Consider the following 25,789-nt stretch of genomic DNA (forward strand, 5'->3'; position numbering starts at 1 on the left):
ATATTTTGCTTAATCAAAACTAAATATATTCTCATAGAAACAATAACTGATACTAATGACCAATTGTTGCATCCTGGGATTGTTTGTGTTAGCTAGCCGAGTCCTGTGTACCCCCGCACTTCCCCTGTGTCGTTCCTCCCCGACCCCCCCCCCCCCCCACCCCAGTTTCTGGCCCCATGCTGCTTGCCCTTGGGCTTCCCCCTGTGCCGCTCCTGTAACCACCCCCCCGTCCGGCCCCGGGAAATCCCGTGCTGGCCACCCCAAGCCACATGATCCCGCTCAGCCCGAGGCTCGGTGCCCGCCCCTGCGGGGCTCTCTGGTTGGTCGCTGTTGCTGGCATCACCGCCACGGCAGCCGCCCCTATTGGCCGGCAGGCCATGGATCCTCTCGCCCCACCCCTCCAAAAAATCCTACCCTGCCGGCACCCAGGCACCATTTTCTCCCATGCGAGTGCCAGGAGCGGTTGCGTCTTTCCATCGAACTGCGCCACGTGACCAATAAACCGTTCCTGCCAAAGACTGAGTAAATGGACAAATTCCTTACTTCTTTGCCGGATCCCTAGCGCACGGTAACAGCGGCTGGCCAGCCTGCGCGCCTGAGACACGGAGCCGTGTCCGGGAACCCGCGGCAGAAAACCCCAGCAGCACGTGGAAGCTACGCCACAGCCGGGCTCCCAAGAGCCGCGTGCAGCCGGGGAGAGCGAAAGCTAACGCCGCAACCGATACTCTATTGTTCACAGCCGCAAAACTTATCTTTCCTTTGACAGATTTTAAAGTAATTTAAAAATTTACCAGCTATTTGCTGAGGAAATTTCTGGTGAGGAAACTTTCCCAAAGTAACTAAATTTCACAGTCTAATTTCTTGGTGTAAATGCTATTTACATCCTTCTCCATTGCCACTATTTGGCTACCCCTTCATAAAACAGAAGTGTGTTTGACAGAAATTTTAAAATAGCCTGCTGCAAGGAGCAATTCCATGGAAATTATCACACAGGTGAATATCTCCCTTTCCAGCAATGTGAAGAACCCTGGATTAGTAATTCCATTTGCCTGTGTCATCATACGTGGGCATGTGTATGAATGAGTGTCACTCATCTGAATGGCTCCACACAGTTGCTGCCATTTTGCAGATCCTGTGAAAGTTGACTCCTCCACAGACTGAGGTTGAAAGAACTTGGGAAGAAAGCTGCAAGTGTCTAAATACCAGGCAAAGGTGTGTCTTCTGGCAAGTGATGACTAAGATCACCAGGTTTTATTCTTTGTCAGATTAAGTAATTTGAGGTTTTGTGTGTAGAAAGAGGAAGGCTGCCTATTTCTCCTTGGGCCTACTGAAGACTTCAGCACCAATGGACTCTGTATTATCCCTGCCCTTTTAATCATATAATTCCATGTTTATACATGATACAAAACCTACCATCAGAATACAAATACATCATCAGAAAGGCAAGAAGATAAGTCAGATCGAAGCCAACCCTGTTTCTGGGGAGTAGAGATACTCATTGCTCTGCTTATTTTTAGCAAAGGTGGTGGGTAAATCTGAGCTTGCATGTTTTCATTCAATCTGTCCCCAGACACTAACAGATGGTGCTTCCTCATGCCAACCACTAATGTACGTTACATTGGCACTCAGGACATAAAACCCGCCAAGTCCCTGCTTAAATCTGCTGATGCCAGGAAATTTGATAATAAACAGCTAGCCAGGGACACAGTCACAAACTTTTAGTCTACCTCCAAAGTAGCAGAGAAGCTGTACCCGTGCAATGGAGTCAGCTGCTCTGCACCTTGTGGCTACCAACACAGAAAAGGAGGGTCCTGGACAGCAGAAAAAGGGGACTTGAGACTAAGCAGGTATTATCTAAAGATGGAGGGAGAGCCATCTGCTTCAGGGTAATTAGCTGTGTGCTTAAATCTGGGCTTTGAGAATCCTGACAATTAGGACCTTAATGTTCAAACATTTGAACAAATGACAATTAATATAAATAATTCTAAATATAAATATATGCATATATATGTGCATATATTATCTGGCAGAATTATTTGACTGTTTAGCATTTCTCAGGGCCCCTTGAGCACTGACCATACTAAATTCAGTCTCACGGATCTACTTCCCATGGCTACTAATCCAAAATGATAAGGTCACCTGCAAAAAAAAATTCCACAGAACTCCTCTGAGAAGCTCACTCTGTTTTACAGGTCTGTTGTGTTTATTCTTTGAATACAAGCATCCAAAATTCTTCAGCTGTAAAATTCTTGTTCCTTTCCACCAGATGCCTCACTGCCCAGGCTTCTTTCTTGGATTGCTCAAAGCTTGGTATCCATATCTTTTGGAGAGAAATCCAGCCAGGGTTTGATGATGAGAACCAGAATGCCTCTGGTTTGGGGCAGCTGAGATGATTAACCTGAGCCTCCCACCTCTGTGGCAGCCATCCCTGGCAATGAAGACAAATAAAAGGGGTTATTCAGGGACCCAGGCAAACAGAGAAGAAAAGTGCTATGCTATTAGTAAACTGTCAAATCACATCAGTTACACTTTTCTTCCTGCTGCAGGCTCTACTCATGTCCCTGTGGAAGGCCTCCCCTAAGTGTCTGGGACAAGATCAGTCATGCTGACGAGTCATGCTTCTGAGTCTCAGATACGGTTTGGCTGCAAATGAGCAGCACCAGCCCACACAAAATGAAATTACAAGACAAGGAGTTATATTTTCATCATTACATTCTGTTTTCATCTTAAATATACACACAATTACTGAGATTATTTTTCTAATGGAAAAAAAACAAGCCATGAATCTGGCCAGGAGAGTAAACTGGTCTTCATAATTTTATTGACTAGAGAGCCACAAAAGCACAGGGAAGGAATATCTGTATCTAAATACTCTCTACCTTTCCTCTCTACCTTTCCATGGCTGCATTCCTAACTCAAAGAGAGAATATATGTCCAGATTTGCACTGGTCTCAAACAGCAAAGTCTGGTTAAGTGTAATACTTGCCAGTTTGTAATTCTCATCACTTCAGCTCACCTTAATAACTTCAAAAGTTTTCTCCATCTCCCTTCTACTGGCTGACCATTTAATGCATTGCTCAGATGGGGATCAGTTAAAATAAGTCTCCTCAGAAACACATGACCTGGCTTAGAAATTGTTTCTGTGTTTAGTCACCAAATGTGGCCACAGACAATGGCATGTAAATGTACCCACATATATATAGAACCCAACAGTCATAGAGTGCTTAAGACAGATCAGAAGACAAGGGATCTCTAGTTCAGTTCCCTCTTCCAAACAGGTGTAATCATATATAATTGCCTAGGGCAAAACTGATTTTAGTCTTAAAACACCTTCAAGGACAGAGATCCCACAACCTTTCTAGGCAACCTCCTTCCAGATATTCCAGGTCATCTGAAGAATGTCAACATGTTTGGCTACTTTCTGCAACATGAAGAAAATCTCCTCCCTGAACAACTCAAGCCTCTAGCTGAAAATGACCACCAGCTCAGTGGTCAACGTCATGTGCTCACACACTGCACTGCAGCACTGTGAGGAACACACATTCTCAACACCTGTTTACATGAGGATGCATCACCCAATGGTACTGGAATACCATGGCAATCAGCTAGCCGGAAATCTGGTAACCAAACTTCCTAGGACAAACCTGACCTTAGTGCCATTTTAAAGCCTCTCTGAGACACAAATTCACACATACCTTTTCTTTCCGTCTGATGTTTTCCCACACTCTGTTACAAACCATGCACTCAAAGGTGTCAATGTAATTGTCCTGGGTGATATCTTGCACTCCCCACTTGCGTTCCTTCATTGCTCTAAGCAGTGTTGGGTTAGAAATTTCTCCTTTCAGTTTCCATTGTAGATAGGACTCATATTCTTCGTCATTTGTATCCAGTGTTTTGATATAGTGGGCCAGATCCCGAGGGTGTGAAAAACTGGATACTAGGATTGCACTCCTGTTACTAGGAAGCCAGTCTACAATGCTGGGAGACCCAAAGTACACTGGCACCACTCCCAGCTTCAGTGGCCGCCAGAGTTTTTCAGTGATGTAATCTTCACAAATAGCATTTTCAAAAGCAAGAATGAACTTGTACTGTGCCAGTATTTTTAAAAAGTTTCCATCATCCATGGCAGCTGGATTTCTGAGATGCTGAGGAAGGTCTCTATTATGCAAGCATTCCCCATAAGAATCTACTTCAATGTGGCACATCAGCTCACGCACATAGCTGTCCCGGTCAGAAGGGGGGTTGCAGTCAGACTGCACGTACACAAGCGGTGCAAGCCTTTTCCTCAGGCTGTTTTTCATCTGCAGTGGGATCATGAACCTCAATGACTTCAGGACCTCTACACCTTCAAGATACTGAGTGGTCAGTGGCAGGTGAGAGTGGCGGCTAAATGTTGCAGTGTGGTTGAATAAGGTGATGGTTGCTTCATGGAAGAGCTTGTAGTTGTTTTTCGGTGACTCTTCATGAAAAAGGGCCCAGTCATGATATTCTTTACGAGGGAGAGGTAAACTGTCTATACTGAAGTCAGTACCTAGACAAAAGCAATCAGTGTTCATCCTGCTCTTATTTGCCATGTGACACTAACTACAATGACACAGAAGTCTAGTTTTAATTTAGTATCAGCACTACAACCATCACATTTCCGACACTGTAAGGCAGTTATTTCAAAGAATGCAATATTTGCAAAGGCACAAGAGCATAATGACAGATAAAACTGAATTTCATAGCAGAAAAATCTAGAGAAGTGGGATCATAGTTAATATTAGAAGTGGTTTCCTTTCATGTCATATTAGTTTAAAGGCCTCTCATTTCAAAGGATCGCTAGGAATTCCATATTTTAATGCACTGAAATGAGACTAGTAAAATGTTTCATAATCCCCTGGTTCTCTAAATAGGGGAACAGATGGTATTTCCTCTGTGATGTGAGGAAAATCGTTACTGCAGAACTCAGTTTGCTTCTAGTAATAAATGGATGCTGAAACTAAACTAAACTAAATGAATGCTGAAATCCTGGACAGGATTAAGGAGAAAAAAATAATCACTTAAGTTTTGAAAAGACATTGTACTGTAGAGATTTAGGAAGCCAAACTATTAACTTGTCAAAGAGAAAATTAAGAGGTGATGTATCACAGCTGCCTACCAGATACATAAAGAAGTATGTCTTCTGGCAGAAGACAGCTCCTCAAAGTAATGCCAATAGTAGAAGAAGGGCAATGTCTAAACTCTAAAACCAGTCAACTGCAGAAATTGGGAAAACTGTGGTCAAAACCTTAGGACAAACCTAAATGATTTTTCTCAAAGGCTGGTCTGTGCAAAACTAAGTTTTGTAAGTACCAGCTCATTAATGCAACACTTGCCCTCCCTTCATTACTTCTGCACTACACTCTTACAACCAGCCTTACTGCAGATTAAATGCAAACTTGCCCCATTTCTGTCAAGGTACTTCCTCACTGTCCTAGAACCGTATCTGTTTTCTACTTAACTAAAGGCACTGAACATACAAAACTTTTAGCTAATATTATCAAACAAGAGAGGTTCAAAAACTGAAACTAACAGAAGAGCTGGTTTGGAAAATATCACAAATTCTTATCTTCAGATAAACTTCTGTGACAACGTAACCTTTGTGTAATAAATTCCATGGATGATTGCATCTAGGACAATTGGGAATATAAGGTCTTAAACAAGTTGTGTTCAAACCAACTAAGGAGAATGGCCATAAGCAGCAGATTCTGTGGAGGCAGGGTAATGCTTTCTCCATGCCTGCTTCCCTCTTTCACCGTAAGACAGAGATGCACAGTCACAAGAAGCAGGGTCAAACAGTGGCCATATCTCTACAGGGGGCTATAGACCACAAACAGCCACAAAGCACCCCAACTCTTGTCAGGAACTCTCCATCTGAAGACTGCACATGCCTTGTACTGTAGCATCAGACACAAAAAATTCCCACCCTGGGAAGAGTATCTAGGTTGATAAATGCCAATTTAAATGTATATAACCCAGCACACTCTTTGTTTTGCAGGCCCCTACCCTCAGTGAATGCAGACTGCAACCATCACTCCTATCATGGACATCAAAATTGCAATGATCAAGAATCATCACTGGATTCATCAGAGGTGGTCTTTTCCTCTTCACTATCTACTTCCTCTCCTTTTATCCCTTCCTCCTCTTTTTCTCTTTCTTTTCCTTACATATTTTCTTCATGAGATTTTTATACTTTTATAAGAAAGAATCAGAAAAGCCACATACCTCCTTTGCACTGTAATTAAATTGTTTTGAAATAAACCTGGCTGATACATACACACCAGTCATTCTGAGTTGTTTGACTCTAATTCACCCAAGGGATCTAGTAACAGGAACCTCAGAGGTGGGTCATAACACTATCTCACTCACACTTTTAACTTTTCACTCTCCATTCTCCCCCGACCTCAAACCACTGATGGCAAAAAGAAGGGGGTGCTAGCAGAAGTCTTATGCAGAATACTGATCTAAAAACTAAGATACAAAGAAGATTTTAAAAAATGCCCAGTGGTCCTTGCAGCTGTATGAGCCTGCCAAAAGGGCTCCAAAACTAATATGAGACTTCATTACTGCAGCAGAGATAGAAGTTAGCTGCCAGTAATATAAAAATCTATAGAGCAAGATCCTTCAAGGGCATCAGGTGGTGTTTTTTAAGGCCACTAAACATTGACCTTCTGTCTTCTACTCAGGTCCTAAGTCCTCAGCACTAAAAGGATGAAAAGCTATGCCACTCAATGAAAAATGCTATTTGCTTCTTCTGGTTTTGATGTGTTATCTTGTTTTTGATATGTTATTTTGGGACAGAAGAAGGTGACGAAAACTGCAAGTTAATCAAATTCTTATGGAGAAATTCATGAAGTCTGTCTGGCTTTGAAAACACTTTGTTCTAGGTCATGCCAAGAGAAGCAACAGTGCATACCTACAACCATGAAATGCTGTGGATTGAAATCACAGCACTGCAGCTTGGTCTCTTAGAAGGGTGCTTCCTCTTTCAGGTAGTATTGCAGGGAAAAGGGGGTGAAAACACAGGCAAGAATGGGAGAAAGACAAAAAGGCAAGACATAAAATTTACCAAACTAAGGAGACAGTTAAGTCAGGCAAAGAGAAACTCAAAGAAAAATGCACTATAAAATCACAGAATCTCAGAATCATTTAGGTTGGAAAAGACCTCCAAGATTATCAAGTCCCACCTTTGACCAATCACCGTATTGTCAACTAGATCATAGTGCTTAATGCCATGACCAGTTGTTTCTTGAACAACCCCAGGGATGGTGACTCCACTATCACCCTGGGCAATCCATTCCACTGTTTATCAACACTTTCCATGAAAAAATTTCTCCTGATGTCCAACCTGAACGTTCCCTTTGTTCAGCTTGAGGCCGTGTCCTCTCATCCTGTCACTGTTGCCTGGGAGAAGAGGCCAACCCTCACCTGGCTACAGCCTCTTGTGAGGCAGTTGTAGAGAGTGATAAGCTCCCCCCTGCATCTCCTTTTCTCCAGGATGAACAACCCCAGCTCCCTCAGCCATCCTCATTGGACTTCCTCTCCAGACCCTTCCCCAGCTCTGATGTCCTTCTCTGGGGCATGCTCCAGCATGTCTTTCTTGAAATAAGGGGCCCAAAACTGGACACAGTACAGATCAGAGCACATCAGAATGACTGAATTTCATACAACACTTAATCAATCTCAGTCCAGCAAGAAGACAAAAAGGATCAAAGGGAAGATAACATCAGCATGGCCCCTATTCCATCAGATGAAGGAAATAAGGAAGCATATGATGGAATTTAAAAAAGCACCAGAAGACTAGAATTATGAGCAATTTCACTTCCTAACTATTAATTTGGAAATCTTTGATACGCAGAAGAGAAAGATATATGATGCTAGGAGAAGTTATGCATTTTAGAAGACATCTTTCATTCAGAAGTTATACTCCAAGGACTCAGTGCTCCAGAACAACTGGACATCCTTCTCTCTTAGGAACACCCCTGAGGCTCTGACAGATCCAGCTCATGCCAACTCAGTCACATTGGCAGCTCATGGTAATTATTATACTCTGTAAATCATGTGATGCTGAAAAGGTGGAGTTGGGAATCTCTTCCAAAAGCAGAGACAACGTCTAGCAAAGGGATGCCACATTTCATTTTAAAACAAGACAGCGACACTTGACAAAGTTATCACCTACTCTGAAGGCATAGGTGTAGGCCAGGACAGTGAGCTGGGACAAGCTGCAGAAAAGTTGGTGATCCTAACAAAGCAGTTACGCTGGGAAACATCTACACCCTGTATTTTTGCACCATAGTTTTCTTAATCTTTGGATCATTCTTCTCTTGACTAGCTTACTGACCAAGTACTCAGGAAATTATTGCATTTTCTTTGGAAGGTGAAACTGTGCTCTGATCCAGCCTTAGCATGGAAATTCAGATATTCAAGTTTTCATTCAACAGGCTCTTTACAGGGAAAATCTGTAAAAGTAAAATATACCTTTTTGCAGACTCACAGCTCACTGCATCATGGCAGGGGGCAGAGAATGAGAGAAAGAGAGAAAGAAAGAAAAACTCTCTCTCTCTTTTGGCATTGTGAGATCATTTACTGTGGTTTAAAAATAAGTAACCATTTTGCATATTTTGACACTTGTCTTTATAAAGTTCATAGCCATCATCCCTATAAAAAGAAAAAAAAGAAGAAAAGAATAAAAAAGCTACAGAGAGAGTCTTATGCCCAGTATAAATTGTCTCTTACAAATGTGAGAGTAACCTATGTCCAGAAGCCTGCTAAAAATGAAGAGTAACAATCCCTCTAATACTGAAAAAGACAAATGAAACTACTACCAGAAACCAAAATCACCAGCCTTTACAGCTTTCCTGTGATGCAATCCCGCTTTCTTTGTCTTTAATTGGGTTAGCTTCTCTTCCTTTGCTGTTATTCCTTTGCTTTCATGCTTAATCTCCATATTATCTGACAAAGCTGACCTTCTTGGAGATCTAAAAAGATTAGTGATGAGAAGTTTTTTGTTTCACTGCTAACTACCAAGCTTAAGGCCCTTCTTTCCTATATTTCTAGTTCACCTGTATTCAGATTGAGCAAATGAGATTCAGTATCCTGATTTATTTTGTTTTATTTCCAGACAAAATATCTGAACATACCAGTCAGAGAAAAGCAATTTAATTTATTTTTCTACCTAAAACTCAGGTTTTCTTTAAAAAACAACTGTATGGGGGGGAAAGAACAAAGTTGATGAAGTAAGGTCTACTTTTAAATGATTCATCTTTCATGCTCTGTAGACTCACTTTACAGTGTATGTAATGGGAAGTCCCTGGCAAAGCCAGAGCAGCTCAGAAGGTTGCACTAGCTGCTGCTCCCTGTATGGAATTAATAGGTTTCTTTCACTACATTCCATTTAGAGTCTGCTAGCAATTACTTGGCACATGAGGCAGGGGAGTTGCACTGTTACCAGATAGTGCACTATTTTTAGACAAAAGACTTGCACAAGTGCAACAAAGGCCTTGCAGAATCTCTGCTAGGGGTAACAAGCCAGAAGACTGGAAAAAGTTGGTTTGATCTCAGACTGACTTTAAATGCCTTGGCAATGACATGAAACTGTCTTTTCTTCCATGAATAGGGAGTAAATGTGATTGGAAAGCAGTATGAGACAAGGCATCAGTCATATCACAAATGTGCATGGTCACTTTTTAGAGTACTTTTACAGAGCACTCATAATGGTATTCAGCACCAGGTAAAGTTTAATCCAATGAGCTGTATAAATTTCCTGTTCTAAATCATTGCCATCTATAATATTTAATCTCTACGGGGAAAGAACTAAGCGGGAAGAAAAGCTACTTCTTTAAGAACAAATAGATCCTTACCATAGAACAGAAATGCTCTTGTCATCTGATTGTGCTGGTAGGTCTTGTTTATAGTAAAGAAGCAAACATCCTCTCCACACTGACTGAATCTCCCTGTCTCTCCAGTCAGGGGAGACCACCAGAGCAGGACAGGATAGTGATTTACATCAGACTCTGTCTTACAGCTGCTGTGAATTTCTTGCTTCTTAAGCTGAAAAGAATGTCTCTCCCCAGGCTTTAATGGGCTGCTGTGTAAACTGGAGATTACTGAAACCTTATTCTCTGGATTGCCCAGTTCGGTGATAACCTTCAGGAAAATAAACATACACAGCACAACACATCACTGTCATTAGCCAGGACATCTGCTTGCAAACCAGAATTTAAGTATCAAGCACTAAGTCAGTGTGTTACGTTTCTGTCAATCAAATTAGATGCATTTCACTGACTGCAGACATCAGGTCATCTGATTTCAGAACAGCAAAAGCTTTAATTTGAAATTGTAAGGAGAAGGCAGGAAATATATTTCTGTACTGAGATATGACCACATCACGTGCGACTTAACAACACAACTTCTGCTTTCTCCCTGGAAAATGCATAGGGCAGAAAACAGTCCTTCAGTAGCCAAGTTTCTTCTGAAAATTAGCTGTTAAAAAACCCATTAAGTTTTTTTAAGTTTATGTGTCCAGCCTTGTCCCCCAGCCTAGTGAGTTCAAACATGTGAAAAGAGGAGGCAATGCTGGATAGAGGCAACACAACATGGCACGGTGTCGCAATATTGCTGAGAAACTCCTCCAGGAGCTAAGAATATATACAAGAAAGGTATTTTATGGGTTATGTCAGAGTCAGCTATCACCACGAGGCTATCACTGCTAACAAAGTGGCTGCGGCTCCTGGTGAAACACAGACTAGTATGGAAAATGTCTGTCGCCTCTCTCATCTGACAGAATTATGTCCTGCTTTGACAGCAATCTCATACATACCCCACCCCCTTGCCCCTGTACCTGGAGTGTCAGCACAAGGAAAAAGGCAGCTGCAAAGCAGAAGCAAGATGCCCAAAGTATCTTCCTCCTCATTCTAATCATGCTGCACTACCAGGCCTGACAGAGCAGTTACATCTAGGCATTAAGAAGGTTGTTCATCCAAAGTCTTCACTCTTTGCCACTGGGTTTTCCCACTTTATCCTTATTGCTCTTCATGGTGACTGCTGCTGAAAAAGAGTAGAGCATCAACACAGACAGTTCCTTCAAAGCTCAGTGGTTAGTTCCATGTCCACCCATAGACTTCTGTAGGTGCCAGAGCCACATTTTCAGCCAGGTATCCAGAAAGAAGCCTGCATAAGACAGCACTCTTCCTCACAAAGCCCAGGCACCTACTCCCCCTGTAGTCATCCTGGACATCCTCTCATCTTTGTAGTCAGTGTAAGGAATGCTGATGGCACTGGTTCAGTACAGTGTGAGGGCCACTGCTTTCATGAGTTTCCGATGTCAAGCTATGCTGCTTTTCAGCAGACTCACAAACAGGGAAGCAATGAAAGATTTTCCTTCAATGGGCAATCTGAAAATGCTCCTGGAAAAGGCACACAACTACCTGGCCTTGGACTTTACCATATTTCAGTCTTCTGGGACTTCTCTTCACAAACATAAAGAATGCTCAAGAAATATGCTCTATGTCCAGTGCATAGAGAAAGTAACCACACGATATGCACACAAATCTGTCCACACCTAAACCCAGTTAAATTCAACAAGTACCCCTTTCTGAGTAATCTGCACTTGTGTTGGTCTGCCTCTCTTCAAATAACTTTCCCTTCCCCAATGCTTTTTTTAGCTTTCAGAGAACCCTACCGTTTTCTTGCATGATGGATGTTTCTCTACAAAAATCCCAACTCCTGGCAACAGGAGAAGTTGTAAAAGTCCAGCCAGTTCTTGAAAAATAAAAATAAAGGACGGTAGAAAGATAGGACTGTAGCAACTCCACACAGAGATGTAAAGTTTGAAAATATGGGTGTTCTGAAAACTCAGAGATATGACAATGAAATTTATGCTGGTTTTCCTGCCAGCTTTGCCCCCATCTTAATCTCAATCACAAAGTTCTAAAGCCCTCACAAAGAGGGATGGGTCCCAAACCTACTGCCTGCTGTAGGACTATCACAGTGGTGCTGACAGCTAGAGGAAAAAAATATTATTTTTCTGCTCCCACTGACACATGAGTTCATCCCTTTCCTCAAACATCAGAAAGGCCTCTTTAGCAAAAGCTGACATGAAACCCTGCTGTGCAATTCTGCTCTGCACAGGCCAGCTGCTTTTGAAGGTCTGTGTGGGTGTGAAAGTGCATGGCTGCCAGTTAAGCACTTCTTAGATCAAGCAGGATTTTCTATAAAGCCTCTGCACCTTCTGTGCCTCCTAAAGTACAGCCAAAAAGGGGCACCGTGAGCAGAAGGGGATGAATTCTGCCCACTGCTGTGTTGGCACACCGGGAGCTGGACAGTATTTTTAACAGTATATATCTTACCAGGCCAGTGCATGGCAAAAAGCAAGATTCTGATGATCCACTGAATACTGCCCTAACCCCTGATGATCCACTGAATATTACCCTAACCCCTGCCCTGGTAAAAGAGACTACTCCTGTAGTAATTGTCACATTTTTAGGTTCTAGAGGGGGAACTGACCACAGCATGGGTGTACTCCACCTAGTAACCCAAGGTATCTCTGAGCTATGGGTTCATTTTTGCATCTGCCGTGCCCAACATGCAATACTTCTGCCCAGCACTGCGGTGCGTACTTGGACTGGGCCAGGCAAGGCTCTGTCCCGTCCCAGCTCCAGTGGCAAAAGGATGACCTTGCAACGCTTTCCCACCTCTGTCAGGCTGAGCGGAGGCCCTGAGGACTTGAGGGAAAGAGGATAAATCACCACCCAGGCTGCCCTGCGGGAGCAGCAGCTCCCTGCAAATGCTTCCAAACTTCCTGCCAGCTCTCCCCGCCGCCTCTCCTTCCAGCTCTGTGTCGCCGCAATTCTACGGGCTCAGCATCCCAGCCAGGGTTTTTCCGGCTCCCTGAAACGCTGCCCCTTCCCTTCCTGAGGCTCTGCGCATCCCGCAGCCCCGGCCCTGCTCCCGCCGTGGGTCAGGCATCCTCCGGCTAGGCGCCCGCCGCCGTACTCACCCCGAGAAACTCGCTCCCGCCTCACCGCCGCCATCCCCCTCTGGCCCGGTCTGAGGGGGTTTGGGGTGTTTTGCTGCTTTTTTTTTTTAACTTTCAGCTAGTGCACCCACTTGGAGCGTTGAGGGGCGGCGGGTGCGGAGCGGGGGCGGTGCGGATGCGCGCCTCCCTCCGCCCAGCCGCGGGGGCGGGGGAAGGGGTCGGCTCTGCCCGGGGTCCCCGGGGCCTGCACAGGGAACACAGAGGAGTAATCGCCATGAGAGCGCCATCGCTTCCACCCCACCCGACTGCTCTTCTGCAAACCCTCACTGCAAGACCTCACCCAGTTCCCAAAATAAATCCGCCCCTGACACTGATTCCTATAGCTGTCTGCATAATAACGCGCTTTGCGGTTTTGTGGGGTTTTTTTTACAACAGTGCTGGTGTTATCCTGACGGAGACTTTACACTGATTGCATGAGGCCAGTGGGCAGTCCGAAAGAGAAATGCGTCACGGCAGCTGGGAAGCCCCGAGGAGCTGGGAGACCCGGCCCGCGCTCGCCGAGGGGACGCATCCCTCGTCCATCTGGTGCGGAGCTGCAGCAGGCGTCCTGCACCTGAGACCGTGCCTTGCTTCCACCCTTGCCGAGGCAACCCTGCCGGGCCGTGTGTACCAACCAGGGAACGGTCCTGTCTGCCCCCTCGGGGCTTCTTGAAGCTGGGAAACATTTTGTGCACTTCTTACTGGTTCTGCAAGGTCAGCTCGGCAGATACAGACTTAGGAACCACCCATTATTATATGTAATTCGTATATCGCATATATACACATTGGTATTAACACAGAAATACGTGATACCTATACGCTTCTCCATAGGTACTTATATTTATACAGAGACACTTGAAAGTGAAGTATCTGCTGTTTTTAACGCAGACATGGCAGGCAGGGGCTGATTACATGAGGGAGTGGAGGGAGGAAGAATTCCAGAAGAGGCAGAGAGGATGCCTGTGCCTCAACTGAAACGCAGGACTGATAAAAACTGTAGAAATTTTATGCACAACAGCTTATCTCCTTACTCTGAGTGTGTAATGCTGGCAGCCTTCCTGAGAGGATCAGAAGGGCACCCAGCAGGCAACCTGAATCCAGCCCTCTGCAGCAGTGTCCATGACCCTTGCCACACTAGCTCTGCTCCCTTTCCACTAAGCTATTCTTGCCAGTAGCCCCTTTGGAGCAACACACACCTCTTATTGCACATACTGCACCAGTGAGCTCCAATTTCTCTCTGAACTACCAGTCTCCTCCTAAGATGAAAACTAGCAACTGACAATACAATGCTGGCACATACAGATTTACTTATACTTTGGTATTTGTTTAGTGATTAATCCCAGCTCTTGTCCTATTTGTTGCTTCCTCCCAAAGGTTATAGCTGTTGGAGTAATATTAAGTAGAAGCTTTCAGGCTGGGTTTTTGAAGCTGAATATTATTTTGAATTGTTTACAGATATTCGACATGGAACATGAAGGATCTGTGCTCACTTCTAGTCATGAGGAATGCAGCAAGAATCTCCAAGTATTATTTTGCAAAGCAGATTCATGTGAAAGCAGAATCCTACTTTTGCAGGCCTTATTCAAAGTACCTAGAGTCTGTGAGGACTGAGGTTAGCATGGCACAATGAGTGTGTAGTTCAGTAAATTAAATTGAGTGGTTGGAAATTGATCAGAGAACTGGTATGTTTTATGGAAGGACTTTCTGTGATCCCACTGCATTTCAATCTAGTCTGTAATTTTAAACTTAGTTATATTCCTGGCTTTCACATTTCCTCAGCTGGCAGACTCCTAAATTACTCTCACGAGGACAAAACTTAATTGTAAAATGCTTCATCTTACTTCAACAGGCTTGACTTTTCTCAGTTACTGTCCCTCAAACCTTTTGAAATAATCCACAGATACAATAACCCAGACTTTCAGACTGAAAATACAGAAGTGAGTCCTGAGGGCAGTCCAGAGGGATAATTGTATGATCTGCTGTTCGTCCCATACCATACACAAGCTCTTCTTCGATGAGCTCAATCCAGCAGCTGGCATCAGAGAGCCACTTTTGTTTCTTGTCCTGTTATGCCACTCTGAGGAAATAAGCTCTTATTGCAGGATCTGGTTTGTCTGTAATCCATGTTAAATAGCTGGTAAAGATGATACCAGCATAAGCAATGGCAGGGCCAAAACATCACGTAGGAATTCTGGAAGAAAATGACCAAAAAAACACAACTGTTGCTCAAATAGCAGAGCTAATAAACCAGATTTCTTAAAGATCTGCATTTTATGGTGCCCCCTGTCTATGGAGAGCTTATTGGTATCTAAAAAACTTGCAACGCAGTATGTCTTTCCATGGGTCAGGAACAGCTTTTCTTTCTGCTTCGTCTCTTACAAATAGGATTTACTGCATTTGAGGTTTCTCTCATTCATATGTACACATTTCCTCTGATCTGTTTTTAATACACTTTGTTTCTTTTTATGTCTTTGTTCTTCCTCTCTTTTTTTATTATTCTACACTTTAGAACATTTTTCTTTCTCTTAGGTCCTGCTGAATATCCTTTTAGTCTCTAAATATGCCCATTCTCTTTCTGTTGCATTCGTAATCCTGTTATTCAAAGTAGCCTTTCAGTAGATTTCCCTGGTTTTTATCCTCCATTACATTAGTACAGTCTATATTACTGCAACATCCAGAAGCAGCAACCACACTATCCACTTCAAAGAGTCATTGTACGAACATCCTGGCAGGAACAAATTAAGTCTTCAGAATAAAACAGGGCAGAAGAAAAGACAGGGAAACAAGAAAAGCACAGAGTTCGAGTTCCCAAAGGAGACAAAGCTGCTCATTGACACAAGAACCATCTGTGGGCCTGATTCTTCCTTGTCCTGGATCTTGTGTCTCAATTTGCAGCTGTGCATTTATACTCCCTCATTGTCACTGTGGCACCATTCTTTTTTCCATAAAATCACTGTAAGACACATGAAAACACACAACTGCCCTTTCAACTTGAGCACCTCAAAATTAAAGATTTTAACCATTTCCACCACATACAGAATGATTTCTTACCTCCCTGAGAATACAGTACAGATGCAGATGTGTACACAGCCCTTGCTACTGCACATGCTCCACCTTTCTTCTCTCCATGCTAATGCATCTCAAAATGCCCCAGATTACAAACCCCTACACTGCATCAGCTGCTCTCTCTAATGACTGTCCTAGCTACTTTGTCCTGCTGACCAACAGCACATCAGGGGATCACAGAATCATTTAGATTGGAAAAAAACTCTGAGATGATCCATCTTGTCAGCTAGAACATGGCCCAGTCTGCCCTGGGTAGTCTATTTCAATGTCTAATCACCTTTTCTGGGAAGGAATCCCACCTGATGTCCACCCTGAACCTCTCCTGGTGCAGTTTGAGACTATGTCCTGTGACTGGTTGCCTGGGAGAAGAGGCCGATTCCCACCTGGCTACAGCCTCCTTTCAGGTAATTGAAGAGTGATAAGGTCACCCCTGACCCTCCTGTTCTCCAGGCTGAACAACCCCAGTTCCTGCCGGGTCTGCTGCTTTCTCCAATTTCTCCCACTCGTTAAAGGCAGCTGTTTCAAAACCTTCTCCAGTTTCACCTTTTTGTAGTGGCCAAATTCCTCTCCCTTGTCCCCTCAGATCGTCTGAAGGCGTCTAAGACGGCGCCAGGCGTTATTTTCACTCCCCTGTGTGTACTCTCCGTGAGGAAACTCGGCGGGCGCTTCCCTGGCGGAGGGAAGGCAGGCACCTTCCCGGCCTGCAGCCGCGGCGCGGGACGCGCCACACGAGTCCTCCGCTCCAAGGGAGGCGCTGTCGAGCCGCTCCGCCCCCGCCTTTGTAGTGCTGCCGGGTCCCGGAAGCGGCGGAGGAGCGATGGCAGCGGACGGGAGGGCGGTGGCGACGGTGGAGCTGCAGCCGGAGGGGGACGTGGAGGGCGACAGCAGCGAGCCGGAGGGCGGCTTCGGGCAGCTGCTGGAGGAGGAGGAAGACGGGGAAGATGCCGGCTACCTGCTGTACAGGTACGGCCGCAGCGGCGCGATCCCGCGGAGCCGTGCCGGACCGGACCCTCGCGTCGCGGCACGACACGGGGTATGGGGCGCGGAGTGGCGGAGCTGGGGCCGGAGGAGTGGGGAGCTTCTGGGAGGGGCAGGGACACCTTTCATTATATCGGATTGCTTAAGGCCTTATCCAACATGGCTTTGAACAGTGCCAGAGCTGGTGCATACACAGCTTCTCCGGGCAACCTGGTCCAGTGTCTCATCACCATTACAGTCAAAGAATTTCTTCCCAATGTCTAACCTAAATTTCCCCTCTCTCAGTTTGTACCCATTACTCCTTGTCCCATCATGATATTTTCTGACAGAAAATCCTTCTCCAGCTTCCCTGTAGGCCCCCTTTTAGATACTGGAACGCTGCTCTGAGGTCTTTACATGGTCTTCTCTAGGCTGGACAGCCCCAGCTTTTTCAGTTTGTCTTTGTAAGGGTGGTCCAGTCCTCTTTTCAACATCGTGGCCCTGCTCTGCTCCAACACTTCCATGTCCTTCTTATGTTGGGGACACCTTTACGTATTTATATGCTGGTCTGTGTTACAGACAATAATGTAGCTAAAATAGTAGGGACTGTTCAGAGAAGGATGTGTTACTGGATGCAGGTTCATGCATGTCAAGGTATGAGTAGCATTTTGTGCTTTTTAGAAGCATTGAAAACACAAAAACTTGTATTTACAGGGACAGGAAGGAATGGGCTGATATTGAACCTGTTCCTCAAAATGATGGGCCAAATCCTGTTGTTCAGATCATCTACAGTGAAAAATGTAAGTCTTAAATATATTCTGCCCTCAACCATTGATGACACAAGACTTCGTGTTTTGGATAACATTTTCTAGAATTACTGTGAAGAAATTGATTGTTACAGTGCTTGTGTGTGGTGTTTTCACCAAACATCTTTGAAGCTGAATCTTCACCTGAGATGTTAATAGCCAAGGTTCTCCTTTAAAATCTTGTGGCTTAAGAGGTAATACAGGAGACAGTGTGGTTCATGTCACAAGGCATTTGCAGCCCACAAGGGGAAGCAAAACATGAAGTTCTTGCAGCTGGTGAAGTAGTCTGAGTAAGCAGCACAGACCTTTTATGATTGTGTTGGCTATTCTGATGGTGTGTTTCTAAGATACTCATGCAGCTTTGTGGTGTGCTAATATCCTGCACAGGTCTCAGTGGAAGATGCTTTCAGATTAGTAAATATGATTTGTTTTACAGAGGTGTATTTAGAGCACAGAAAATAGGAAGCAATTTCAAAGGATTATTAACCTTACCTCCTATTCAGGCCATTGGCTAAAATGCTATTCTCTTTTAGTCCGAGATGTCTATGATTACTTCCGGGCTGTTCTGCAGCGGGATGAGAGAAGTGAAAGAGCTTTCAAGTTAACAGCAGATGCCATTGAATTAAATGCTGCAAACTACACAGTATGGTATGTAGTAATCTTGGGATTATTTCCATGGTCATTCAGCTGCCTATCTTTTAAGTCTTTAATGTTTTGTTCATTGAATTAGGGCATGCCTAGTTGAATTTACACAGAGGAGCAGAGTAGCCTTCCAGTGAGCTTCCAAAGAAAGCCTTTGTTCAGTATTTCCCATGCCTCAATTTAAATTAGTGGTTTGCATTGTTTCAAGCACAGAAGTCTTAGTTCCTGTGACAGAAAACTACCACGGGTACAGGTTAACTTGACCATGATTGTTACAGTCTTAGATAATGTACTGTTGCAACCAGTCATATTCTAGTTCTCTGCTGTTCAATAATTGAACGCCCTTTAACAGAACTAAATATGTGGTTAAGGATTTTGCATTAGTTTTAGCTTTTTGCATTGTTTTTAGCTCAATATCATTTACAAGAACTGTGAACAAAGTGATTCCATGTTCTTCTTTGTGAATTTTAGGAAACTCCTTTTGCAGTGTTGAAATGCTTGACTTTTTTACAGGCATTTCCGGAGAGTCCTCCTGCAGTCTTTGGGAAAGGATCTCCATGAAGAACTTAAATACATTACAGCTATCATTGAAGATCAGCCAAAGAACTACCAAGTCTGGTAAAATCATGCTTTCTTTTCTGTTCTTAATATTTTTGCAGATAATATTTGTTTTGTAAATTGTCCAGTTGTGGTGGAGGAGTTAAATGGTGTTGCATTATGTCAAAGCTCCTTTCAAATATTCGTTCTAAGCATATGATTATGACATGCTAAGCAGGTGTTGTTTTCTTATTAATTTCAATTTTTAGACTGCCAAAATAAGTCTGACAGGTTAAAAAAAAAAGACTTGTGAACAGGCAACTGAGAAGACACATAGACATTAGTATTTTTTCTTTTATTGTTTTGGAGTTTGCTTGCCTGTTGTTGGTTTTTTCCAAAATTAATGGGAATAGGCAAAAGGGAATGGGAATAGGCATTGTTATTGCTAGAGAAATTATGTATTACTAGAAAACTTTACTCTGCTGAAGACTTTGACCATGAGTGTGAAACTGTGTTGTTTCCAGTGAACATTACTTGTCTAAAATGAGATGATTGGCCATTGCGTATATGTGGTTAGAATTTTTTATAATATAAATATGCATCATGCATTTCTCAGAGCCAAGTGAAATGTTCTGGTATGCTTAATTTGAAGCATTTAACTAGTGGATTTTTTTTCCTAAGTGGTGCGCTTGCTATAAGCAAGAATATATAGAATACACACCACACACTCATAAAAACAATTTAAACTTTGTTCCTCTTGTCATTAGGCATCACAGACGGGTGCTGGTTGAGTGGCTGCAGGATCCATCCCGAGAGCTTGAGTTCATAGCTGACATTCTTAACCAAGATGCCAAAAATTACCATGCCTGGCAACACAGACAATGGGTTATTCAGGTATTGTATCCACAGAACTCTTGATTCTTTAAATAACCTTCATTTAAAATGTGTGGCAGAGGTTAGCTATAAACCTGCCTTTTAGGAAATGAGTTCAAAGAATTGGATTGTTGTCTACTTACTGTTGTGTGTGTGAATTTAATGATGAGCTAATACCATTGTGTACCGCTGTATAGCATGTTCCTAGTTCACCCGTACTTATTTTTTTTTCTGTTGGTTTCTTCAAAAAAGGCTCTATCTGATGTTCAGGCAACTTAAGAACAAGAATGTATTCTAAAAAATAAAAACTTTTGATTGTGATTCTCTCTCTTCCTTCCCTTTCTGTAGGAGTTCAAATTATGGGACAATGAACTGGACTATGTGGACCAGCTTTTGAGAGAAGATGTGAGAAACAATTCTGTTTGGAACCAACGGCACTTTGTCATTTTCAACACCACTGGCTATGATGACCCAGCAGTCCTAGACAGAGAAGTCCGGTTAGTAATGCTATCCGGGCTCATATTAAACAGTCTCCATAATATGAAAGCAAAGAATACTTTCACAGTCCCCGTGGGCTTTGTTTCCTGATTTTTATTCACTTCTGGGACTAACGCTCACAGTTAGCACATCAAATGTCAGACTGAAGAAAGCTCTGCTTACCCTGGGCAAGCTACTATCTTGAATCTGTTTTCCTGAGCTGCTGTTTATTGTGCAAACAAAACTTTGGGGTTTATGATGGACTAGTTATAGTCGGACAAGCTGCAGAAGATCTGTGACACTGCTGTTCTGTTCATTAGTATTCTATTCCTAGAAGGTTTGGAAAGAGGCACTGCAGCAAATAAATCTGTGCAACCACCTTTGTTTTTTCTCTTAAATATGTTATCACAGAGGCGTTACCATCATTGGCCCAGCCTTGGCCTGTGGCACGTCCCTTGGAGTCACCCGGGACTGGGTCTGATGGACATGAAAGAAGCTTCTGGCAGCTTCTCACAGAAGCCACCCCTGTAGCCACCCCCCCACTACCAAAAACAGGCCATGCAAACCCAATATGACATGGATTGTAGGAAGAAGAGTTGCCTTTTGTGAGGAATTTGATGCAGCTGGAAAAAGAAGTATGTGGTTGGCACAAAGAGAACTGCCTCTGTGAGTTTCCAGGAAAGAGAGTTTTGTGCTCACTGTTTCTAGGTTGCATGTTTGTAACTGAAGACAAACTGGGCTTCTAGACATATTTTCCTACCCATGGTGGTAAGAGAAGCCTCTTCATATGGTTTTCACATCTCAGACTGCTGATTAGGGTTGATGGTTATGAGGAGATATTTGTCAAAAGTGAAGAAGCAGTTAAGGTACTGTGATTTTTTTATAGAGTTATTTTTCAGAAGACTGAATCTCTGAATCCTTTGGTACATTATTCATAGAGGATCCCAGCCCTCACCATCTTCCATGGTTGTCTTTGCAACCTTCTAGAACTTTTACTTCTCTATCAGTTTATAACTTTCCTGTAGATCAGTAAATCTGAACCATTTCCATGACTTAGACTTGGATATCTTCAACTTTTTATCTCTAGAGTTAAGGTTGGACATTCTCTCTTGATCTTCTCAAGATAATAGGGTACCATCTTAAGAACCAGGCTGGCTAAGATTAAGACTTCCCAGATGTCATTATGGAACTGCTGGTTGGTTTATAAACTTGTTCTTTGTCATAGTGACTGCAGAATGTTTAAAAAGAGTTGCAGTTGTGGGTATTTTTTTTTAGTACTCCTGATATATCAGATACTCCTGTATCTGCAGCCTCTGAAAATCACCAGAATGCCTGGTTATGCTGGGAAAAGCCAGAAGATAAATCTCCTTTATGTAGATGTGGCTTTGTGGCTGTATTGGAGGTGCCTTTTGTTGCTTTGCTTTTACAGCAGTTGCCTCACTGCTGCTTTCACAGAAATGCTGCAGAAGGCTGTGTGAGCTGAAAGCTCAAGCTCTGCCTTTCTGTGGGTTTGCTTGAGTGCAGCCTGATGAAAAAGGTTTTGCAAATAGGTACAGAACATACCACTTGCAGTCATATTAACAGCTCAGTTACTCTGACCATTTTCAGTCCCTTGCCATTTCTGAGCATCAAGATATAAGTTACTTCTTTAGCATACAAGGTGAGTATATTATGTTGTTTTTTCAGTGTTTTTGCTAATAATTTTAAGAAGTGATTCATTATTGTATAAAGTCCAGCAAATTAACCACTTAAAACATAGTGTCTGCCTCTTAGAGACTCCTAGTAATTATATTGTGAGCCATTTTTGATCTACCCAAATGAGATGATCTGCATAAAGAGTGAAGTATAGGCTAGAGAGATGCATTTGGAAGCTTCTGAGCACACTCAGGTAATTTCTAACTGCATTGTTATCGGCTGCATTCATGACCTATTACCTTTTTCTTGTAGGTACACTCTTGAGATGATCACAGCAGTGCCACATAATGAGAGTGCTTGGAATTACTTAAAAGGGTGAGGTGTATTTCTCCATGAGACAAAGAATCTGTGGAAGGTGTCTGATGCCTACGTCTTAATTGAAAAGAACTTCTTGATTTTTGTTCTAGTGTAGCTTGCTTAAGCAGGCATGCAAATACTGTCACAAAGGGTTATTATATTCTAACGTAATTTCTCTGTAACTTTTCACTAAGCTTCTGGCCCTATAGTTCTTGTGAAAGGACTACAGGTACTTCTCATGCTTTTAAAAACTTGTTACTGTGTTAAAAAGCATAGATAGGAAATAACTAAAATGCTTTCAGTCTAATGCCTGTTCAACAAAAACTATACCAGCTTACTACAACATGAGGCTGTACTAGTGCTGCATGCTGCTTACTTTCTGACTTACTTGTATTCGCAGCCTGATTTCAAACCTAATCTCCAAGTAAAGGAATCATAACAAAAATGCAATTATTTACACCAGATTTCCCATGGTTATATGTCAAGCCTATTAACCTCTCTTCTAGGATTCTACAGGATCGTGGTCTTTCTAAATATCCAAATCTGCTGGAGGAACTGTTGAATTTACAGCCCAGTCACAGTTCACCCTATCTGATTGCCTTTCTTGTGGATATATATGAAGATATGCTAGAAAACCAGTGTGATAACAAGGAAGAAACACTGAACAAGGCATTGGAGGTACGGTTTGAAAGCTTGGTTTTTCTTCTCAGGGATGCTGCCTATTCCTGTCTGGTTTTATAGCTTGACAAAATGAGATTGATTTTCGTAAATAGAACAGATTAGTTGTTAATCATGAGACGTCTATGAAGAGTTTAACACAAAATCCAGACAATCATAAGGATCTCATAAATATAAATAATAACTAGCCAGTTATTAAATTACTTTTAAGTTTTCTTCATGTGATGGTGAAGGAAAGTCTCTAATACTACCTGCAGAAGAAAGAAGATGTTTGAACAATTGAGGAGTTTTCAATGTTTACTTTGTAGCATTAACTCACTCTCTTCTCTGTAGGTTAATGAATTTTTCTCAGAATATCCATGTCCAAACAATCTCAATTTAGCTCCCTTGGCCCTTCTTAGCTCTTTCTAAGAAAGTTAACAGAATTAGCTTATGGCCAGCAGGCACTGGGTTATCAGTAAGAAATGTCAGGCACCACTTCCTACAGAGCATAAATTACTTCTGGCAGTGTTGTGTATCTCCCAGAGCTTTATACTTGGCTGTTCCTTGGTGCACTTTGTAGTGTAGTTTTCACAAGAACACTTCCCATTCACTGTGGGACTGACTGGACCTTGATGTAATTAGATCTGCAGTTTCGCCTGGAGTCTTTGTGTTCTAATATTGTTCTTTCTCAGCACTTTTCCATTGTTGTGTTCCAGGACCAGATTGTAAATAAGTGCAGTTGTCCCCATTATACTACTTCACTGATTTTGACTTCTCTATTTAGACAACAAAGCTCCTGATTTCTTAACTCCATTTCACTGAGTAAGGCAATGTCATCTGCATAATAAAAGGGAATTTACTAAAACATTTGTAGAGTTCAGACTGTGTAAAATTCACACAGCTTGTCCTTTAAGTAGTATTGACTTCTACTGTGCTGCTTACCCAGATCAAAACTAAAGAAAAAACAAAACATGTAGAACTACCTGCACGAACTCTTAATGTAGCATGAGAGAAGGCTACTGACTTGCATGGAGAACCTTTTTAGAACAGTCTGCTGAGGAAAAAACTAGAAATAAAAGATCTCCTGACAGTATATCAAGAGTACTGAAGATTCAAGAGCAGGATGATCTTCCAGTGTTTGGAATTAATTGGTTTATGGCCTATTGGATGACTGAAAGACATTCAAGATTTTCAGGAAGTATATTGTGCTCTACTCCAGGGTGCATTAGGCTGGCATGGATGATGAGTGGTAGGCATGGAAATGAGCCAAAGGGAATTCCTACAACTGAAATGGGCCTGGAGGGATTTTTGTGCAGTGTCAGATTGGTTGGCTACCAACTGGAGTTGTCATCAGTTTGATGTCATTAAACAGTTACAAATCCCGTGAATAAAACAAATGTTGCAGAGGAACATATTTTTAATACTGTCTGAAATATATGTTGTATGCATTTTATAATTAAGAATTCTGTAAGTTGGTTCACTACTCCAGTTTCTCATTTTTCTTTCATAGTTGTGTGAAATTCTGGCTAAAGAAAAAGACACCATCCGAAAAGAGTACTGGAGATACATTGGAAGGTCCCTTAAGAGCAAGCACAGTTCAGGCACTGAACAGAGCAGCACACTGAAGGATAAAGAGCAGTAACTGAACATAGAAGACAACAGTGTTAAGCTCTCAAGTTGTTCCAAAGCTGTACTGAGTAAGGTCATCAACAAGTTCAAAGTCCATTTGTAGGTATTGCAATGAAAGAGGAATGCAGACTGCTGTTAGTCCTGAATTGCTGCTGCTACAGTTGATGGCTCTTGCTGCAGTCAAGAAATGTATTAAGGCTTAATTATTGAAATGTACCAAGTAAAGGTTTTAGTTCCTAACTAAAAATACGTAAAGCTATACCTATTACATTGACAGTGCTCAGTTAACGGCTGGCCTTAATCTTAGAGGTTTTTTTCCAACATAAGTTACTCTACAACTTGTGAAGCACTAAAACCATGTCTCATGTCATGGCTTATGCACTTGTGGTTCCTAACACTGTCTCATGAGTTTGCTGCAGTAGTGACTGCAGGTAACTTAACTACAGGGGATATAGAGTAACCTGGTTAGTGCAAGTAGGTACTGCAGGTGTTGCCTTATGTAGGAGCAGCTGTCTAACACTGTCAGCCTATGCTGTTGTATGCAACTAACACCAAGTGTAATTTTGTAATAAAAATAGATAACTTAGAGCATTTGTCTGAATTTTTCTAATGTGTTTCTTTTGGTCCTTGTAAGTGCATAGTTTGTTTTTTTTCAAATACTAAGAGAGGTAAAATATCCCCTTGTGTAAGTATTGGATTCTGTTGCATTGAGATGTCTTTTGCACTGGAGTATTCTTATCCCAGAAACTTTCAGTACACCTAATATATTCAATGGAGCCCTGAATTCTTACCTGCACAGGAAAAATGCTTTGAGGATCCTGGGGGAGGTGTATACCTGCTCCAGAAAACTGCATCTACCCTGTTTTTCAGCAAATGGTTATTGTAAACTGTGTTCTTATAGAGTGTTTGTCTGATATGAAATATTTTATTGGAAACTATCATAGAGGGAACAAACAAATGCTGGTGTTTATTCCATAATATGCAGTCTTTCTGACACTAAACATTAAAAGGTGTTAACTGTGATTAAACAATAGTGGAGATTATTTTTTAACACTTGAAATTATTTAATTAAATGCACTCTTGAAATTCAAAACTCACAGGGAGTGGAATTGTT

The 25,789-nt window shown here is 42.5% G+C and overlaps 2 protein-coding genes across 5 annotated transcripts; one reads left to right on the forward strand and one right to left on the reverse strand.

Moving 5' to 3' along the window:
- Positions 1 to 1,371: 1,371 nt before the first annotated feature.
- Positions 1,372 to 16,703, reverse strand: FUT10 (fucosyltransferase 10). 4 transcript variants are annotated; one of them, XM_053931798.1, is made up of 5 exons: positions 16,646 to 16,703; positions 10,862 to 11,064; positions 9,882 to 10,167; positions 3,696 to 4,531; positions 1,372 to 2,428 (listed from the first exon to the last, which is right to left on the reverse strand). In XM_053931798.1, the coding sequence occupies exons 2-5, from the start codon at positions 10,940 to 10,942 to the stop codon at positions 2,204 to 2,206; spliced, it is 1,428 nt and encodes a 475-aa protein (XP_053787773.1). In that variant the 5' UTR covers positions 10,943 to 11,064; positions 16,646 to 16,703; the 3' UTR covers positions 1,372 to 2,203. The 4 variants fall into 4 exon arrangements, with proteins under 4 accessions (XP_053787773.1, XP_053787775.1, XP_053787772.1 ...); XM_053931800.1 differs by having other exon boundaries at positions 10,862 to 11,067; positions 16,646 to 16,701; XM_053931797.1 differs by lacking the exon at positions 16,646 to 16,703 and adding an exon at positions 13,019 to 13,142.
- A 178-nt stretch (positions 16,704 to 16,881) lies between these two features.
- FNTA (farnesyltransferase, CAAX box, alpha) lies at positions 16,882 to 25,263 on the forward strand. The gene is made up of 9 exons (XM_053931801.1): positions 16,882 to 17,065; positions 17,774 to 17,859; positions 18,399 to 18,513; positions 19,021 to 19,125; positions 19,812 to 19,938; positions 20,266 to 20,414; positions 22,342 to 22,404; positions 22,893 to 23,064; positions 24,557 to 25,263. The coding sequence occupies exons 1-9, from the start codon at positions 16,920 to 16,922 to the stop codon at positions 24,686 to 24,688; spliced, it is 1,095 nt and encodes a 364-aa protein (XP_053787776.1). The 5' UTR covers positions 16,882 to 16,919; the 3' UTR covers positions 24,689 to 25,263.
- Positions 25,264 to 25,789: the final 526 nt, after the last annotated feature.

Source organism: Vidua chalybeata, chromosome Z (assembly GCF_026979565.1).
Source record: "Vidua chalybeata isolate OUT-0048 chromosome Z, bVidCha1 merged haplotype, whole genome shotgun sequence".
NCBI lineage: Eukaryota > Metazoa > Chordata > Aves > Passeriformes > Viduidae > Vidua > Vidua chalybeata.

Bases quoted from the DNA above. Each gene is read 5' to 3' on its own strand.
- FUT10 (XM_053931798.1), bottom strand. From the start codon at position 10,942: ATGATTAGAATGAGGAGGAAGATACTTTGGGCATCTTGCTTCTGCTTT. The intron at 10,168-10,861 runs GTACAGGGGCAA...ATTTTCCTGAAG, and splicing joins TCCTTGTGCTGACACTCCAG to GTTATCACCGAACTGGGCAA. The intron at 2,429-3,695 runs GTATGTGTGAAT...CTTCATTGCCAG, and splicing joins ACATCAGACGGAAAGAAAAG to GGATGGCTGCCACAGAGGTG.
- FNTA (XM_053931801.1), top strand. From the start codon at position 16,920: ATGGCAGCGGACGGGAGGGCGGTGGCGACGGTGGAGCTGCAGCCGGAG. The intron at 17,066-17,773 runs GTACGGCCGCAG...TTGTATTTACAG, and splicing joins GCCGGCTACCTGCTGTACAG to GGACAGGAAGGAATGGGCTG. The intron at 18,514-19,020 runs GTATGTAGTAAT...ACTTTTTTACAG, and splicing joins GCTGCAAACTACACAGTATG to GCATTTCCGGAGAGTCCTCC.